This window comes from Pristiophorus japonicus, chromosome 8 (genome assembly GCF_044704955.1).
Source record: "Pristiophorus japonicus isolate sPriJap1 chromosome 8, sPriJap1.hap1, whole genome shotgun sequence".
In the NCBI taxonomy this organism is placed as follows: Eukaryota; Metazoa; Chordata; class Chondrichthyes; family Pristiophoridae; genus Pristiophorus; species Pristiophorus japonicus.
In genome coordinates this window covers 92,509,969-92,530,115 of record NC_091984.1, presented here as the reverse complement: position 1 = coordinate 92,530,115, position 20,147 = coordinate 92,509,969, and the positions used below count along the sequence as shown (strand labels likewise).

The 20,147-nt window shown below is 46.5% G+C and overlaps 1 protein-coding gene across 2 annotated transcripts in view; it reads left to right on the top strand.

Moving 5' to 3' along the window:
* Positions 1-20,147, top strand: part of pde4dip (phosphodiesterase 4D interacting protein) — a 310,412-nt gene that overhangs the window by 51,031 nt on the left and 239,234 nt on the right. For both annotated transcript variants that reach the window (XM_070887097.1, XM_070887096.1), the window contains exons 3-4: positions 2,443-2,566; positions 10,031-10,197. In XM_070887097.1, coding sequence (XP_070743198.1) covers positions 2,443-2,566; positions 10,031-10,197 — 291 coding nt within the window. The remainder of the gene's footprint in view (positions 1-2,442; positions 2,567-10,030; positions 10,198-20,147) is intronic.

Genomic DNA, 20,147 nt, shown 5'->3' with positions numbered 1-20,147 from the left:
GGGGGGAGAAGAGAGGGAGAAGAAGGGGGAGGGAGAGGGGGGAGAAAGGGGGGAGGGAGTGGTGGGGGGAGAAGAGAGGGGGGGACAGGGAGGGAGAAGGGAGGAGAAGGAGAGAGAGGAGGAGGGGAAGGAGGAGAAGGGAGGGGAGAGGAGAAGGGAGGAGAGGAGGGGAGGGGAGAGGAGAAGGGAGGAGAGGAGGGGAGGAGAGGAGGGGAGGGGAGAGGAGAAGGGAGGGGAGAGGAGAAGGGAGGAGAGGAGGGAGGGGAGGGGGGGAGAGGAGAAGGGAGGAGAGGAGGGGGGGAGAAGGGAGGGGAGGGGGGAGAGGAGAAAGGAGGAGGGAGGGGAGTGGGGGGGGAGAGGAGAAGGGAGGGGGGAGAGGAGAAGGGAGGGGGGAGAGGAGAAGGGAGGGGAGGGGAGAAGGGAGGGGAGGGGGGTGAGAGGAGAAGGGAGAAGGGAGGGGAGGGGGGTGAGAGGAGAAGGGAGGAGAGGAGGAGGGAAGGGGAGTGGGGGGGCAGAAGGGGAGGGAGTGGAGTGGGAGGGAGGGGGGGGAGAGGAGGGGAGTGGGGGGGCAGAAGGGGAAGGGAGTGGGAGGGGGAGGGAGAAGGGGGGGAGGTAGTGGGGGGGGAGTGGGAGGGGGAGGGGGAGAAGAGGGAGGGGGAGGGAGTGGGGTGTGAGGGGAGGGGGGAGAAGGGGAGGGAGTGAGGGGGGGAGGGAGTGGGGTGTGAGGGGAGGGGGGAGAAGGGGAGGGAGTGAGGGGGGTACGGAGTGGGGGAGGGGGGAGGGAGTGGGGGTGTGAGGAGAGGGGGGAGAAGGGGAGGGGGTAGGGAGTGGGGGAGGAGTGAGGGGGAAGGGAGTGGGGGTGGGCGCGGGGGAGGGGGGAGGGAGTGGGGGCGGGGGGGAGAAGGGAGTGGTAGAGGGGAGGAGGGAGGTAGAGGGGGGTGGGGGGGAGGAGGGAGGTAGAGGGGGGTGGGGGGGAGGAGGGAGGTAGAGGGGGGTGGGGGGGAGGAGGGAGGTAGAGGGGGGTGGGGGGGAGGAGGGAGGTAGAGGGGGGTGGGGGGGAGGAGGGAGGTAGAGGGGGGTGGGGGAGAGGAGGAGGGAGAGAAGAAGGCTGAAAGGGGGAAAGAGAGTGGCGGAGGTCCGGGGGTGGGGGGGAAAGAGAGAGTGGCGGAGGTCCGGGTGGGGGCGGGGGAAGAGAGAGTCGCGGTGGTCGGGGGGGGGAGAGTCGCGGAGGTCCGGGGGGGAGGAGTCGCGGAGGTCGGGGGGGTGGCGTGTGGGTCAGGTCGGCGGGGTGCGGGGGGATGGAGCGGAATTCAGGCCGCCGGAGTAGGGGGGTGGGGAGCGGGTGGAAGCAGAAGTCGAGTTGCCGGTGGGGGGGAAGGGGCGTGTGGAAGCAGAGGTCGGGTCGCCGGGGGGGGGGGGGGTGCGGGGGGAAGCGGAAGTCAAGTCGCCGGGGTTGGGGAGTGGGGGGCAGAGCGGGTGTCGGGTCGGGTCCGGTCGGGTGGGAGGTGAGCCTTATCCACGCAGCCCCAGTGAGGCCATTTGGCCATTTGGCCAGGGCTAGGGGCTGCGTGCTTCGGGCCCCTCCCATAGTTTTGAGCGCCTGGAGCTACTGCACATGCGCGCCCACTGTAGCGCGCATGTGCAGGAGGTCCCAGCACTGTTTTCAGCGCAGGGACCTGGCTCCGCACCCCCCACAGCTCGTGCTGTGCCTCGCCCAGCTCCAGAGGAGCTGCAAGGAGCCGGAGAATAGGTAAGGTTTTTTTAGGCGCACTTTGTGGCGCAGGCGCGGCCCGAAATTTCCATAAACAATTTAATAAATGCAAAATTGAGAAAAAGTAATGTAAATATAGAGAAACACAGGAAATAATGTATCTGTATATTGATATACAGTGAAGTTTCCACTCTCCGCCATAATGGATAGTCCATCCTGTGAATAACGGAAATGCAGATAAAGAAAGACTTGCATTTATAGAGCGCCTTTCATGACCACTGATGTCTGAAAGCGCATTATAGCCAATGAAGTACTTTTGGAGTATAGTCACTGTTGCAATGATGATTAAGAATCCTCAGATATAAGACATACATGTATAATATAGCAATGTCCTAGGTATGGGAATGAAGTGAAACACAGTAAAAATAGAATACTATGTAGCTTTATTGTCCAAGCAAAAGAGGCGCAATCCTAATAATAAATAAAACATTAGGTTGTGCAGTGAGGTGAAAGCTCCCATAAGACTTTCTCCTGTGAAAATTCTGATAGATAAAAAGAATTTGTGGATAATAGGATTGCAGATCATGGAGATTCAACTGTGTAGGTAAAATGTTTGTGTTTAATTGCTTCCTTAACCTTTTATCAACAATTGTTTAACAAGATAGTCCACTGATGAACATCTTTTAAAATGTGAATAAATAGTAATGTTCCTCTTATTCTGTGTTTGACAGGAAAGCAGTAGAAAATCTGAGTAACCAAAATGAGGCTGAAATCCACCAGAAATATGAAGAGAGACAACAAGAGACTGAGCATGTGCAAGCCATCTTGCAGAATAAGATTCAGCTTCTGCAGGAGGTGAGTGAAGATTGGAAGAGTCATGGCCACGGTCTCTGCTATCCTTCATCTAAATCACCACCTTGTGGAGTAGATCTTTTCGTAAGATCACAACATAAATGAGGAAGGCCATTTAGCCTATCTTTCTCCTCTGACCAGGAAAAACCTTCACATCTCTAATCTTCACAAAGTACTTCCAATAACCAAGCCTCAATTCCTTTTTAAGGAATGACGTACATTTTTAGGGGGTGAAATTGCCACGCGCCCCATTTGGGGCACACAATTCGAATTAAATAAAAAATTAAGCGCCCGGCGAAAGCAGAATCTAAATGACCCAGAGTTGGGGGATTGGTGCATGAAAAAACATCCGGGTGGTAGGGCGAGAGAGGGGTGGAAGCGCAGCGATGTCATTTATGTCCTTTCGGAAAGGGGCAATTTTGGTCCCTTAGTGTATAGTGCTTAAAGCAATTAACAGTGTCACCAAGTGGGAAGGTTAGAGGTTTAGTTATCTGCTCCACTTCATTCCCAGCCTGAGCCACTCTAAACGGTGAGGCACTATGCAGAAGTTGTGGTCTCTTCCCACAAGGCAAGCGATGTAAAGTGATGTCCCCTTAACAGACAGCCAAGGGGCACATTGGCGAAGGAGTAGGAGCATACTTGAGTACAGACAATCCTAAGAGTAACCAAAATATGCATGGGGATGAATTACTTGGTGTTGGTTTTAGTCTTAGTTTTAGTTCTCATTTAAGTTTACTGCATTTCCAATGGGAGGTGATGACTGATAGGAAGGTAGGACTGTCTCTGGTAAACTATTCATGACTGCTGTTGGTGCCATGGTGTGACCAATGAATATTCCCTCTGGTCAGCAACATCCTGCTCTTCATATGCAAACAACAACAACTTACATTTATAATATTAGGCAGGCCCTCGTGTCGAGGATGACCCGCTTCCACACCAAAAAAGATCAGTTCACAGGTGTTTCCATGAAGGACCTGACATTCCAGGTCCCGAACTACATCTTAAAGGGTGGAAGATGCCTGTGCGTGAATTCTTTTAATGTGGGGTGGCCGTTGCATACCAGCCACCACACGGGCTTGACAGAGCAAGGTTTTGGTCCAGTGGCAAGGGTTAACCAAGACGACTGGGGACTGCAGCTCTGCTGCACGGGCCTAATACGCACACATACTCCTACTGTCCTTGGATTTCATAGGTCGCAGCGTGGACCTCATGGCCTCACTGCTGGCCCATGCTGCACCTTCCCTGGGCCCCAACCCTGTTGTTGTTATACACTGGGCCCCGACCTCGCCGCTCCTGGATCACGACCCCACCTCTCCTCGGCCCCAATCTCATTGTTTCTCTGCTGCCTCTCCTCCAGCACCTGGGTTCTGCCCACGCCGATGGTCCTGCCCACTTTCCAATCGACAACATGGATTTTGGTGACGTCAATCCAGTTGCCCTCCTCGAAGCCGTTGTACTCCTAGAATAGCATGCGCTGCTCTCTGCAGTGACTAGCTCCTACTTATGTCTCCGCCTTCTGCCGATGGTGTTAATCTTGCTGGACCCTGGAAGGCTTCTGGTTATATCCCCGCCTGCCGCCGATGGTGTTCTCCCGCATGTCGGGGGGCACCTTTAACATTGTAAAATATCCCAAGACGCTTCGCAGGAGCGTAATCAGATAAAAGATGGAAACCGAACCAAAGAAGGAGAACATAAGAATTAGGAACACGAGTAGGCCATCTAGCCCCTCGAGTCTGCTCTGCCATTCAAAAAGATCATGGCTGATCTGGCCGTGGACTCAGCTCCACTTACCCGCCCGCTCCCCATAACCCTTAATTCCCTTATTGGCTAAAAATCTATCTATCTGTGACTTGAATACATTCAATGAGCTAGCCTCAACTGCTTCCTTGGGCAGAGAATTCCACAGATTCACAACCCTCTGGGAGAAGAAATTTCTTCTCAACTCGGTTTCAAATTGGCTTCCCCTGTATTTTGAGGCTGTGCCCCCTAGATCTAGTCTCCCCGACCAGTGGAAACAACCTCTCTGCCTCTATCTTGTCTATCCCTTTCATTATTTTAAATGTTTCTATAAGATCACCCCTCATCCTTCTGAACTCCAACGAGTAAAGACCCAGACTACTCAATCTATCATCATAAGGTAACCCCCTCATCTCCGGAATCAGCCGAATGAATTGTCTCTGTACCCCCTCCAAAGCCAATATATCCTTCCTTAAGTAAGGCAACCAAAACTGTACGCAGTACTCCAGGTGCGGCCTCACCAATACCCTATACAGTTGCAGAAGGACCTCCCTGCTTTTGTACTCCATCCCTCTCGCAATGTAGGCCAATATTCCATTCGCCTTCCTGATTACCTGCTGCACCTGCAAACTAACTTTTTGGGATTCATGCACAAGGACCCCCAGGTCTCTCTGCACCGCAGCATGTTGTAATTTCTCCCCATTCAAATAGTATTCCCTTTTTTTGTTTTTTTTCCCAAGGTGGATGACCTCACACTTTCCGACATTGTATGACACTTTCCGACACTAACCAAGGAAATAAAGGAAAGTATCAAATCAAAGACCAATGCGTATAAGGTGGCCAAGGTTAGTGGGAAACTAGAGGATTGGGAAGATTTTAAGCAACAGCAAAGAATGACTAAAAAAGCAATAAAGAAAGGGAAGATAGATTACGAAGGTAAACTTGCGCAAAACATAAAAACAGATAGTAAAAGCTTTTACAGATATATAAAACGGAAAAGAGTGACTAAAGTAAATGTTGGTCCCTTAGAAGATGAAAAGGGGGATTTAATAATGGGAAATGTGGAAATGGCTGAGACCTTAAACAATTATTTTGCTTCCGTCTTCACAGTGGAAGACACAAAAACCATGCCAAAAATTGCTGGTCATAGGAATGTGGGAAGGGAGGACCTTGAGATGATCACTATCACTAGGGAGGTAGTGCTGGACAGACTAATGGGATTGAAGGTAGACAATTCCCCTGGTCCTGATGAAATGCATCCAGGATATTAAAAGAGATGGCGGAAGTTATAGCAGATGCATTTGTTATAATCTACCAAAATTCTCTCGGCTCTGGGGAGGTACCAGCGGATTGGAGAGCAGCTAATGTAACGCCTCTGTTTAAAAAAGGGGACAGGCAAAAGACAGGTAACTATAGACCGGTTAGTTTAACATCTGTAGTGGGGAAAATGCTTGAAACTATCATTAAGGAAGAAATAGCGGGACATCTGGATAGGAATAGTGCAATCAAGCAGACGCAGCATGGATTCATGAAAGGGAAATCATGTTTAACTAACTTACTGGAATTCTTTGAGGATATAACGAGCATGGTGGATAGAGGTGTACCGATGGATGTGGTGTATTTAGATTTCCAAAAGGCATTCGATAAGGTGCCACACAAAAGGTTACTGCAGAAGATAAAGGTATGCGGAGTCAGAGGAAATGTATTAGCATGGATAGAGAATTGGCTGGCGAACAGAAAGCAGAGAGTCGGGATAAATGGGTCCTTTTCCGGTTGGAAATCAGTGGTTAGTGGTGTGCCACAGGGATCAGTGCTGGGACCACAACTGTTTACAATATACATAGATGACCTAGAGGAGGGGATAGAGTGTAGTGCAACAAAATTTGCAGATGACACTAAGATTAGTGGGAAAGCGAGTTGTGTAGAGGACTCCGAGAGGCTACAAGGAGATTTGGATAGGTTAAGCGAATGGGCTAAGGTTTGGCAGATGGAATACAATGTCGGAAATTGTGAGGTCATCCACCTTGGGGAAAAAAAACAGTAAAAGGGAATATTATTTGAATGGGGAGAAATTACAACATGCTGTGGTGCAGAGGGACCTGGGGGTCCTTGTGCATGAATCCCAAAAGGTTAGTTTGCAGGTGCAGCAGGTAATCAGGAAAGCAAATGGAATGTTGGCCTTCATTGCAAAAGGGATGGAGTACAAAAGCAGGGAGGTGTTGCTGCAACTGTATAAGGTATTGGTAAGGCCGCACCTGGAGTACTGCGTGCAGTTTTGGTCACCTTACTTAAGGAAGGATATACTAGCTTTGGAAGGGGTACAGAGACGATTCACTGGGCTCATTCGAGAAATGAGGGGGTTACCTTATGATGATAGATTGAGTAGACTGGGTCTTTACTCCTTGGAGTTCAGAAGGATGAGGGGTGATCTTATAGAAACATTTAAAATCATGAAAGGGATAGACAAGATAGAGGCAGAGAGGTTGTTTCCATTGGTGAAGGAGACTAGAACTAGGGGGCACAGCCTCAAAATACGGAGGAGCCAATTTAAAACCGAGTTGAGAAAGAATTTCTTCTCCCAGAGGGTTGTGAATCTGTGGAATTCTCTGCCCAAGGAAGCAGTTGAGGCTGGCTCATTGAATGTTTTCAAGTCAAAGATAGATAGATTTTTAAGCAATAAGGGAATTAAGGGTTACGGGGAGAGGGCGGGTAAGTGGAGCTGAGTCCACGACCAGATCAGCCATGATCTTATTGAATGGCGGAGCAGGCTCGAGGGGCTAGATGGCCTACTCCTGTTCCTAATTCTTATGTTCTTATGTTCTTATGTATTCCATCTGCCAAACCTTAGCCCATTCACTTAACCTATCTAAATCTCTTTGCAGACTCTATGTCCTCTACACAACCCGCTTTCCCACTAATCTTTGTGTCATCTGCAAATTTTGTTCCACTACACTCTGTCCCCTCTTCCAGGTCATCTATGTATATTGTAAACAGTTGTGGTCCCAGCACCGATCCCTGTGGCACACCACTAACCACCGATTTCCAACCCGAAAAGGACCCATTTATCCCGACTCTCTGCTTTCTGTTAGCCAGCCAATTCTCTATCTATGTTAATACATTTCCACTGACCCCGCGTACCTTTATCTTCTGCAGTAACCTTTTGTGTGGCACCTTATCGAATGCCTTTTGAAAATCTAAATACACCACATCTATCGGTACACCTCTATCCACCATGTTTGTTATATCCTCAAAGAATTCCAGTAAATTAGTTAAACATGATTTCCCTTTCATGAATCCATGCTGCGTATGCTTGATTGCACTATTCCTATCTAGATGTCCTGCTATTTCTTCCTTAATAGTTTTAAGCATTTTCCCCATTACAGATGTTAAACTAACCGGCCTATAGTTACCTGCCTTTTGTCTGCCCCCTTTTTTAAACAGAGGCGTTACATTAGCTGCTTTCCAATCTGCTGGTACCTCCCCAGAGTCCAGAGAATTTTGGTAGATTATAACAAATGCATCTGCTATAACTTCTGCCATCTCTTTTAATACCCTGTGATGCATTTCATCAAGACCAGGGGACTTGTCTACCTTGAGTCCCATTATCCTGTCCAGCACTACCCCCCTAGTGATAGTGATTGTCTCCAGGTCCTCCCTTCCCACATTCCTGTGACCAGCAATTTCTGGCATGGTTTCTGTGTCTTCCACTGTGAAGACCGAAGCAAAATAATTGTTTCAGGTCTCAGCCATTTCCACATTTCCCATTATTAAATCCCCTTTCTCATCTAAGGGACCAACATTTACTTTAGTCACATTAGGACAGGTGACTAACGGCTTGGTCAAAGAGGTAGGTTCTACGGAACTTCTTAAAGGAGGAGAGAGTGGCGGAAAGGTTTAGGGAGGGAATTCCAGAGCTTGGGAATGCGCAAGAGGTCAGAATTGGAGGAATGCAGAGTTCTCAGAGGGTTGTAGGGCCGGTGGAGATTACAGAGATAAGGAGGGGCGAGGCCATGGATGGATTTGAACATGAGGATGAGAATTTTAAAATAGAGATGTTGGTGTACCAGAAGCCAATGAAGGTCAGCAAGCACAAGGTTAATAGTTGAATGGGACTTGGTGTGAGTTAGGATATGGGCAGCAGAGTTTCAGATGAGCGCAAATTTATGGAGGATGGAAGATGGGAGGCTTGCCAGGAAAGCACTGGAATCGTCGAATCTGGAGGGTAACAAAAGCACAAATGAGAGTATCAGCAGTAGATGGGCTGAGGCAGGAGAGGAGACGGGCAATATTATGGAGCAACTGTTCCTGCTTACTTGTGCTCTGTGAGCACTCCCTCCTGGCTCACTCTAATTCATTCAGGTTAGTTATCACTTGGGCTGGTGATGGCGCATGTTCTAAAGTGCTGGCAGGGCCAGTTGTACTAGAGGCCTGGTTCATTTTTGGGCTTATCCGGCAAAGTTTCAGAAAGCTTAGATTGGATTGTTGAGGAGCAGTCACTTTCAGTAGAAGGAGTCACATGAGAGTTTCATGATGTAATTTACTGAATGGTACAGTAGGGTGAGAAGTAGAATGACATCATGAACCCAAAGTTGGCATTTGCCCTTTATCTTCCTCCATCTGTCTTACTTTCTCCAGCAGCACTTCCACAGCTAAGAAGCTAGGAGTTCTCAGCCCTCCTGCAGACCTGCCGGACAATAGAGGCGAAATCACCCCAATTGGGGGCAGTAACCTTCCGGGGCCGGGACTTTTAGTGCCTGGCGCAGAAGTCCTGCCCCGGCCCCAGAATTGCCCTTACCACCCCTGAAAGGAAGCAGAGCGCAATCTACTGGGGTGGGGAGTCAAGCGCTATGCAGATGCTCTGCGTAGCGCTGACGCGCTTCAACGCCCCTCCCCTTTGCTTAAAGGGGAGGCTGCTATGCACTCTGCATGACCTTTAATGGCCTCCACTAGGCTATAAAAATGGGCAATTTCACCCCAAATATTTTTAAACTTAACCTCAAGTGTCAGCCGTGGCTCAGTTGGTAGTGTCCTTGCCTCTCAGTCAGAAATATTTGGGTTCATGTCCCACTCCAGAGACTTGAACATAAAAATCTAGGCTGGCGTTCCAATGCAATACTGAGGGAGCACTGCACTATCGGAGGTGCCGTTTATCAGATGAGAATTTAAACCAAGGCCCTATTTATTCGCTCAGATGAACGTAAAAGGTCCCATGGCATTATTTTAAAGAAGAGCAGGGGAGTTATCCTCAATGTCCTGGCCAATATTTATCCCTCAATCAACATAACAAAAACAAATTATCTGGTCATTATCACAGTGTTGTTTGTGGGAGCTTGCTGTGCGCAGACTGACTGCCGTGTTTACAACAGTGACTACACTTTTATTGTAAAGAGTAAAGCACTTTGGGACAAAGTTGCTATATCAATGCGTCTTTCTTTATTTCATGCTGTGCAATCTGTTTTTATGGATGCCTGCAAGATACATCCTGCAGAAGCATGCCAATTCCTGACCCCCAAAAGACAAACACCAAATCACAGGCCTTCCTGAAGCCTGGTGCTCACCACAAATGACTCTCATTTTGATCAGGGAAAAATATACCTTGTGAGCGTAGCCGGCACAGCAGGACACAAGATTCTACCAGACAGCTTCAATGGGTAACAAATGGAGATTTGTAAATTGAAAATTAAAACTTAAAGAAACCTAATACATTTCTAACTGTATTGATGCAAACAGGAAGCCAGGCGGGCCAAGAATGAAGCGGAGAAGATGATCACTGTTGCGGAGGCTGAGAAACTACGTTCCTTTGAATTGGAGAAGAAACTAAACGATTGTAATTGTGGAAACCAAGAGAAGCTAAGATTGTGGGAGACTAATGAAATAGTTTTGACAGAAAAGGACAGGTAAATACAGAAGATCTATTTTAATGTAATATTTGAGAAATAAAAGTGCTGGACAGTTTTGGGTTTGGATGGGTGATGCAAGGATATGTTAGAGGTTTTTAAGTCATTGCTGCTTCCCTGTAAAGGCGTGGATCTGAATACCTCCAAAATAAAATATTCTCCATTTCCTCTCAGATTGTTCATTTTCATTAATTTTCTTGTGATTTGAAAACATAATCAAGACCAACTTTCCAAAGCAGTGCTGAAAACGTATTGCATTGTTGGATGTCATTCTTTAAGGTGGGATGTTAAAGCAAGGTCATAAGAACATAAGAAATAGGAGCAGGATTAGGCCATTTGGCCCCTCGAGCCTGCTCTGCCATTTAATAAGATCATGGCTGATCTGATCATGGACTCAGCTCCACTTCCCTGCCTGCTCCCCATAACCCTTTATTCCCTTATCGCTCCCCATAACCCTTTATTCCCTTATCGCTCAAAAATCTGTCCATCTCCGCCTTAAATATATTCAATGACCCAGCCTCCACAGCTCTCTGGGGTAGGGAAAATTCCATAGATTTACAACCCTCAGAAGAAATTCCTCTTCATCTCCATTTTAAATGGGCGGCCCTTTATTCTTAGACAATGTCCCCTAGTTTTAGTTTCCCCTATGAGTGGAAATATATTTTCTGCATCCACCTTGTCAAGCTCCTTCATTATCTTATATGTTTTGATAAGATCACCCCTCATTCTTCTGAACTCCAATATGTACAGGCTCAACCTATCTTCATAAGTCAACCCCCTCATCTCCGGAATCAACCTAGTGAACCTTCTCTGAACAGCCTCCGATGCAAGTATATCCTTCCTTAAATACGGAGACCAAAACTGTACGCAGTATTCCAGGTGTGGCCTTACCAAAACCCTGTACAGTTGTAGCAGGACTGCTCTGCTTTTATACTCTATTCCCCTTGCAATAAAGGCCAACATTCCATTTGCCTCTTTACTGCAACACTTGCGAATTTTTCTCCATTTAAATATAATTTGCTTTTCTATTTTTTCTGCCAAAGTGGATAACCCCACATTTTCCCACATTATAATTCCTCTGCCAAATTTTTGTCCACTCACTTAGCCTGTCTATATCTCTTTGCAGATTTTTTTTGTTCTCCTCACAATTTGCTTTCCCACCCATCTTTGTATCATCAGCAAACTTGGCTACATTACACTCGGTTCCTTCATCCAAATCATGAATATGGATTGTAAATAGTTGAGGCCCCAGCACCGATCCCTGCAACACCCCACTAGTCACTGTTTGCCAACTGGAAAATGACCCATTTATCCCAACTCTTTGTTTTCTGTTAGTTAGCCAATCCTCTATCCATGGTGATATATTACCCCCAACCCTGTGAACTTTTATCTTCTGCAGTAACTTTTTATGTGGCACCTTATCGAATCTCTTCTGAAAATCCAAATACACCACATCGACTGGTTTCCCCTTATCCACCCTGCTTGTTACATCCTCAAAGAACTCCAGCAAATTTGTCAAACATAATTTCCCTTTTATAAAACCATGCTGACTCTGCTTGATTGAATTATGCTTTTCCAAATGTCCAGCTACTGCTTCCTTTATTATTGAACTCCAGCATTTTCCCAACGACAGATGTTGGGCTAACTGGTCTATAGTTTCCTGCTTTTTGTCTGCCTCCTTTTTTAAATAGGGGCGTTACATTTGTGATTTTCCAATCTGCTGGCACCGCCCCAAAATCCAGGGAATTTTGGTAAATTACAACCAAAGTATCCACTATCTCTGCAGCCACCTCTTTTAAGACTCTAGGTTGTAAGCCATCAGGTCCAGGGGACAGCAAAATTCTAAAGGGACAAAATGTGCTAAAAAGACAAGCCTCTGTGCCTCAATGCGAGGAGTATTCCTAATAAGGTGGACGAATTAGCTGCGCAGATAGCTATTAACGGATATGATGTAATTGGGATCACAGAGACATGACTCCAGGGTGACTAAGGCTGGGAACTCAACATCCAGGGGTATTCAACATTCAGGAAGGATAGATAGAAAGGAAAAGGAGGTGAGGTGGTGTTGCTGGTTAAAAAGGAAATTATCACAATAGTAAGGAAAGACATTAGCTTGGATGATGTTGAATCAGTATGGGTGGAGCTACGGAATACCAAAGGGCAGAAAACGCTAGTGGGAGTTGTGTACAGACCACCAAACAGTAGTAGTGAGGTTGGGGACAGCATCAAACAAGAAATTAGGGATGTGTTCAGTAAAGATACAGCAGTTATCATGGGCGACTTTAATCTACATATTGATTGGGCGAACTGGTAGCCGTGCGGTGGAGGAGGATTTCCTGGAGTGTATTAGGGATGGTGTTCTAGACCAGTATGTCAAGAGAACCAACTAGAGGGCTGGCCACCCTAGACTGGGTGATGTGTAATGAGAAAGGACTAATTAGCAATCTTGTTGTGCGAGGCCCCTTGGGGAAGAGTGATCATAATATGGTAGAATTCTTTATAAAGATGGAGAGTGACACAGTTAATTCAGAGACTAGGGTCCTGAACTTAAGGAAAGGTAACTTCGATGGTATGAGATGTGAATTGGCTAGAATAGACTGTCAAATGATACTTAAAGGGTTGACGGTTGATAGGCAATGGCAAACCTATAAAGATCACATGGATGAACTTCAACAATTGTACACCCCTGTCTGGAGTCAAATAAAACGGGGAATGTGGCTCAACCGTGGCTAACAAGGGAAATTAAGGATAATGTTAAATCCAAGGAAGAGGCATATAAATTGGCCAGAAAAAGCAGCAAACCTGAGGACTGGGAGAATTTTATAATTCAGCAGAGGAGGACAAAGGGTTTAATAAGGAGGGGGAAAATAGAGTATGAGAGGAAGCTTGCTGGGAACATAAAAACTGACTGCAAAAGCTTCTATAGATATGAGAAGGGAAAAAGATTAGTGAAGACAAACATAGGTCCCATGCAATCAGATTCAGGTGAATTTATAACGAGGAACAAAGAAATGGCGGACCAGTTCTACAAATACTTTGGTTCTGTCTTCACGAAGGAAGACACAAATAACCTTCTGGAAATACTAGGGGACTGAGGGTCTAGTGAGAAGGAGGAACTGAAGGAAATCCTTATTCGGCAGGAAATTGTGTTAGGGAAATTGATGGGATTGAAGGCCGATAAATCCCCGGGGCCTGATAGTCTGCATCCCAGAGTACTTAAGGAAGTGGCCCTAGAAATAGTGGATGCATTGGTGATCATTGGTCTATCAACTCTGGATCAGTTCCTATGGACTGGAGGGTAGCTAATGTAACACCACTTTTTAAAAAAGGAGGGAGAGAGAAAACGGGTAATTATAGACCGGTTAGCCTGACATCAGTAGTGGGGAAAATGTTGGAATCAATTATTAAAATTGAAATAGCAGCGCATTTGGAAAGCAGTGACGGGATCGGTTCAACTCAGCATGGATTTATGAAAGGGAAATCATGCTTGACAAATCTTCTAGAATTTTTTGAGGATGTAACTAGTAGAGTGGACAAGGGAGAACCAGTGGATGTGGTGTATTTCGACTTTCAAAGGGCTTTTGACAAGATCCCACACAAGAAATTGGTGTGCAAAATTAAAGCACATGGTATTGGGGGTAATGTACTGAAGTGGACAGAGAACTGGTTGGCAGACAGGAAGCAGAGAGTCGGGATAAACGGGTCCTTTTCAGAATGGCAGGCAGTGACTAGTGGGGTGCCGCAGGGCTCAGTGCTGGGACCCCAGCTATTTACAATATACATCAATGATTTAGATGAAGGAATTGAGTGTAATATCTCCAAGTTTGCAGATTACACTAAGCTGGGTGGCTGTGTGAGCTGTGAGGAGGACGCTAACAGGCTACAGGGGGACTTGGACAGGTTAGGTGAGTGGGTAAATGCATGGCTGATGCAGTATAATGTGGATAAATGTGAAGTTATCCACTTTGGGGGCAAAAACACGAAGGCAGAATATTATCTGAATGGCGGCGGACTAGAAAAAGAGGAGGTGCAATGAGACCTGGATGTCATGGTTCATCAGTCATTGAAAGTTGGCATGCAGGTACAGCAGGCGGTGAAGAAGGCAAATGGTATGTTGGCCTTCATGGGATTTGAGTATAGGAGCAGGGAGGTCTTACTGCAGTTGTACAGGGCCTTAGTGAGGCCTCACCTGGAATATTGTGTTCAGTTTTGGTCTCCTAATCTGAGGAAGGACGTTCTTGCTATTGAGGGAGTGCAGCGAAGGTTCACCAGACTAATTCCCGGGATGGCAGGACTGACATATGAGAAGAGATTGGATCAACTGGGCCTGTATTCACTGGAGTTTAGAAGGATGAGAGGGGATCTCATAGAAACATCGAAAATTCTGACGGGACTGGACAGGTTAGATGCAGGAAGAATGTTCCCGATGTTGGGGAAGTCCAGGATCAGGGGACATAGTCTAAGAATAAGGGGTCAGATATTTTAGGACTGAGATGAGGAGAAACTTCTTCACTCAGAGAGTTGTTAACCTGTGGAATTCCCTACCGCAGAGAGTTGTTGATTCCAGTTCATTGGATGTATTCAAGAGGGAGTTGGATGTGGCCCTTATGGCTAAAGGGATCAAGGGGTATGGCGAGAAAGCTGGAAAGTGGTACTGAGGTGAATGATAAGCCATGATCATATTGAATGGTGGTGCAGGCTCGAAGAGCCGAATGGCCTACTCCTGCACCTATTTTCTATGTTTCTATATCCGCCTTTAGTCCCATTATTTTACCGAATACTACTTTGTTAGTGATAGTGATTGTATTAAATTCCTCCCTCCCTGTAGCCCCTTGATTATCCACTATTGGGATGTGTTTAGTGTCTTCTACCGTGAAAACCGATACAAAATATTTGTTCAACGTCTCTGCCATTTGCCTGATCTGCAATATTAATTCCCCAGTTTCATCCTCGAGGGGACCAATATTCACTTCAGCCACTCTTTTCCTTTTTATGTACCTGTAGAAGCTCTTCTTATCTGTTTTTATATTTCGTGCTGGTTTACTCTCATAATCTATCTTCCCTCGCTACCATTTTTTTGCAGTTCTTTGCTGACTTTTAAAAGGTTCCCAATCCTCTTGCCTCTCTCCACTCTAATAAGTGTTCTAGTGAACCTTAAGGATCCAATAACACTATTCAAAGAAGGGCAGGGAATTGTCCTGGTGCAATGACCAACATTTATCTCTCAACAAATGAACACCTAAAACAAATAACTGGTTATTCAGCTAATTGCTGCTTCTTTGATGTTGTTGGTATAAAATGGATATTACATTTTCCTTATCCAAAAGCAGTCACTGCACTCCAAAAGTACTTTATTGTCTTAAATGTTTTAAGACATTTCAATGTGATAAGCATCAACATAACTTCAAGTATTATGCTATTTTTATAATTTAAATTTCTGGAATTTATTTGCATAATACAATGCATATAGTTAGTGAAAACTACCAAAAGAACTTGTACAATTGGCTTTATTCACAGCGACAATTTTGATAATATTCTGAAAATTTGACATGAAAGCCATTTTTTTCTTGTATATAAATTAAGCAGATAATGTTAATGGTCAGTTGCAATGTTGTTGAGTTTAAATGTTGAAACATTGGACCAAAAATTGCAGTCGGAGGCTTCCCTGCGGGCAGATGCCTCCAACCAAAAGATTTTTTACAAAAATACCTGGTGGTCCCGGAGGAACGTACAGTTACGCTCCGAGGCCTAGCTGCCCATGTATTGCAGGAGCATATATCTATCCTGGGATCATGTGGGCCTGGAATGTAGTATTCTCATTCAATTTTTTAAAAATGTTTTAATAGTGTTCAAAATAAACTTACCTTCATAGACAAGGTTTTTAATATAAAAATAACTAATAAGATTTATTGTTTCCCTGTTTTAAAACTCTTACGCTGGTAAAAGTAGACTATATGCCTGCTTTTACCAGGCATAAGAGTTCGAAGGACATTCGCTCGGCAAGAGTTGGGCAAATAGCCCAATCTCCATCTGTGAATGTCCTTCTCCCAGGGATGCGGCGCATATTTTGACAGATTGCAAAAGCTGGTCTTTGGCGTATGTGCACCGCATGCCGAGAACCGGCATTTGCGACGCCTCTTCAGGTGCGTGCGCACATCAGACGCACCCAGAAAGGCCGCAATTTTCGAGCATTTGTCTTATAAAACTGGCTTACTGTTGTTCTCCCAAATTATTCTGCTCTTCTCCTGAAGCTCCAGCTCAAGTAACTCTAGCTGGGTTACAGTTCCATGGGCGCCAGGACCTGACTCAACTGTTCTTTATTAATGTGAGGTGCTGCAGAAAATGTCAGTAGATTATTCAATCATCAACATCGTTGATCCTGTCCTTACCTGGCATCTAAACACACACACACTTTCCAGCAGGAGTCACTGGATATTCATCAGAAGTAGGAACCTTGCCCAGTTTTTACTTTTGTTCAGGCCAGCTGCAGCCTCTCTAACATCACTGCAGCTAATATCAGCTAACTGAGCACAGACTAGACTGTGGTTCAAACCTTAGGCTTTGTTGGTCTTAGTGCCACAGCGGGCAGTGCAATTACCGACTAAACCTTCGGTGAATGGGAGCCTCTAAGTGTCTATAAATTTCAAAATTAAGGTCGATTTAAAGAGATGTGTTTTGTCAGGGTAAATACTAACTCTGAATTGTCTCAGATTGGTATTAGTTTTAAATCCCATTTGCAGTGGCCATTTTGTTTGTAAAAGATAAACTACCATGTCTACTAAAATCAAATAAAACACAAACATAAATTTAAAAAACACTTCACTTTTTTTTTAAATTGATAGAAATTACATTAAATTAAATGTTTTAGAGAAACATTTATTTTTTGAAAATTAAAATGTTTTAATAGTGCTAAAAAATAAACTTACCTTCATAGGGTTTTTAATATAAAAATAAGTAATATCATTTATATTTACTATCTATGAAAACTCTTATGCTTTTACCAGGCGTAAGAGTTTGAAGGACATTCGCTGAAATGTCAAAAGACATTTTGACAGATCGGAAGTGCTGGTTTTAGGTACATGCACATCGTGCGCATAAAACTGGCACTTGCAGGGCTTCTAAGGGTGAGTGCGCACATCGTACACGCCCGTCGAGACTGCGATTTTTGGCCCATTAATAGTTCTTTATTTTTGCTTAGCAATATTGAAATGTTATAATTCTAGCACAAGATCCTCCTAATGATGACACCTCTCAATAGTACTACATTATTTGATCTACTGGACTTCTCGGTGTCACAGCGCAACAGCACGATGCTGCTAGATGTAATGGGAACTCATAGTGACATATCTCTCATGATTATGCAATTAAACTGTTTTTCTGCTTGAGCTTGTAAGGTTTTTAATGGCGATGCAACCCAACAGGAGTGAGTGTAGTATTCCACCACTAAAGTTAATGATGTTGCCTCAGGGTCTATATAGGGCCCAAGTTTCCCCAGGAGTTGCTCCGTTTCTTTTGGAGCAAATAGATTTTTTTGGAGTAACTTAAAAATCGTAATTCTCCCCATTTAAGTTGCTCCAGTGTGAGTGAGCTCGTTAGTTTTTTTTTTAGTTCTCTTTTTTTTAAATAGGGGGCGTTACCAGCCACTTACACCTGTTTTGCCCATTTAAGTAAATTTAGCCAGCTAAAACTTACTCCAAACTAAGTTAGGCCAAAGTAAGTGGCCACTTTTGTACGTTCTGAAAAACCCTGCGGTGAATTAAGAGATCAACGCAGGTAGCCAGAGATGGGGCGGGCGGCGGGGGGGAGGGAAGTGAGAGCACTAAACACCTTCTCAACAACATTCATTAAGCATAAAAACCATCAATAATAATTAAAAAGTAAATAAATAAAAAATAAAACTTAAGTCCTACCTTCATACTGGGCCGGGGAAGTCAGCGGGCCGGGAGGCCATTCGGCCGGGGATAGAGGCGGGAGAACTTGCAGGCAGGAGAACTCACAGATTGAGTTAAAGGTGTAGGTGGATGGCACTCGGCGCGGAGTATTGGTAACTGTGAGCCGTGGAATATGAAGTAGTGAGTGCGACAAGCTGGCTCTCCGCAATGATCGACAGTCTGCCCTGGCACTGGCCCCGGCGGGTGTAAGTGCAAATGTCGGGTGGACGGGTATCAACAGCGGTTCTGAGCACTTGAAAACAAGTGGGGAAGGAATCCTTGGCTAGGAGTCCAACCTTCATCTGACCACTTGGCCAGGGATAGGGTCGGCAATTGTGAGCTTTCGGGTCCCTGTCAGGCTGCAGGACGCGCTGGGGGCGAGGAGATACTACACATGAGCGCACATTCTAGCGCGCATGTGCAGAGGTCCCGGCACTGTTTTCAGTAAATCTCCGCCCGTGAAGGCCCTTCTCCCAGGGATGCGTTGAATCTGTCAAAAGACATTTTGACAGATCGGAAGTGCTGGTTTTAGGTACATGCGCATCGTGCGCATAAAACCGGCACTTGCAGGTCTTCTAAGGGTGAGTGCACACATCGTACACGCCCGTAGAGACTGCGATTTTCAGCACCGGGACCGGGCACCGCCACCCACTGGATGTGGTGTGCCACGCCGAGGCCGAAGAGGTGCGCCGTTTTTACGGCGGGGGTGGGGGGCCAATGGACGTCTTCGTGCTCGGCGTGGCGCAGCACAAGGGGTCGGGGGCGGAGCCAGGTCCCAGCGCTGAAAACACTGCCGGGACCTCTGCACCTGCGCGCTAGAGTGTGCGCGCATGTGCAGTAGCTCCAGGCCCCCGAGGCTGGGTGGGAGGGGCCCGACACTAACCCTGGCCAAATGGGCCCACCGGGTGAAGATCGGACTGGACCTCCCTCCCATTCAGCTCTCTTCCCCTCCCCCGCCTCCTTCTCTCTCCTCCACCCCCCCATCGTCAGTGGAGCCTGGCATCTCGCTGGGGGTGGCCCAACCCAGCCCGTTCAGCCTCTTTTCCCCCCCCCCTTCCTCTCTTCCCCCCCCTTCCTCTCTCCCCCCCTTCCTCTCTCCCCCCCCTTCCTCTCTTCCCCCCCTTCCTCTCTCCCCCCTTCCTCTTTCCCCCCCCCTTCCTTCCTCCCTCCTCCCCCCTTCCTCCCTTCCTTCTCTCTCTCTGTCCTCTCTCTCCCTCCCTTCTCTCTCTTTCTCCCTCCCTTCTCTCTCTCTCTCCCTCACTCCTCCTCTCTCCCTCCCTCCCTCCTCTCTCTCTCTCCCTCCCTCGCTCCCTCCTCTCCCTCCCTCCCTCCCCCTCTTCCTTCCTTCCTCTCCCTCCCTCCCTCCCCCTCACCCTCACCCTCCCCCTCCCTCCCTCCCTCTCTTCCCCCCCCTTTTCCTCCTTCTCCCCCCCCTTCTCCCCCCCCTTCTCTCCCCCCCCCTCTTCTCCCCCCCCCTTCTCTTCCCCCCCCCTCTTCTCCCCCCCACCCCTCACTGTCAGAAACACAGAGACACTGACAGAGACAGAGGGAGAGATACTGGGGTGGGGTGGGAGGAGGAGGGCCTCCCAGCATGCTGTTGGAGGGCTCCTGGTGCTGCAGTAGGTGAATAGAAATAATTTTTTTATTGATTTTTTTTACTTTTTATTTTTTTTATTTTTTTTTGATTGATTTATTTATTATTGATGATGGCTCTTTATTTGTAAAAGTGAAGTGTTTAATGTTTGTAAACTTCCCTCCTCCCGCCCCTCTATCTTTCGTTCCCTACGCCTGATTTATAAGTGTAGACAACGATTTTCTGAGCGTACAAAAATCTACACTTACTCCATTCTAAGTTAGTTTGAAGTAAGTTTTCACTGCCTAAACTTGCAAAACAGGCGTAAGTGGCCGGACACCCCCCCTTTTGAAAAAGAAAATCTGTTCCAAAATGAAACTATTCTAACTGACTAGAACTGGAGCAAACTAAATGCCGAGAATTGCAATTTCTAAGACGCTCATTTT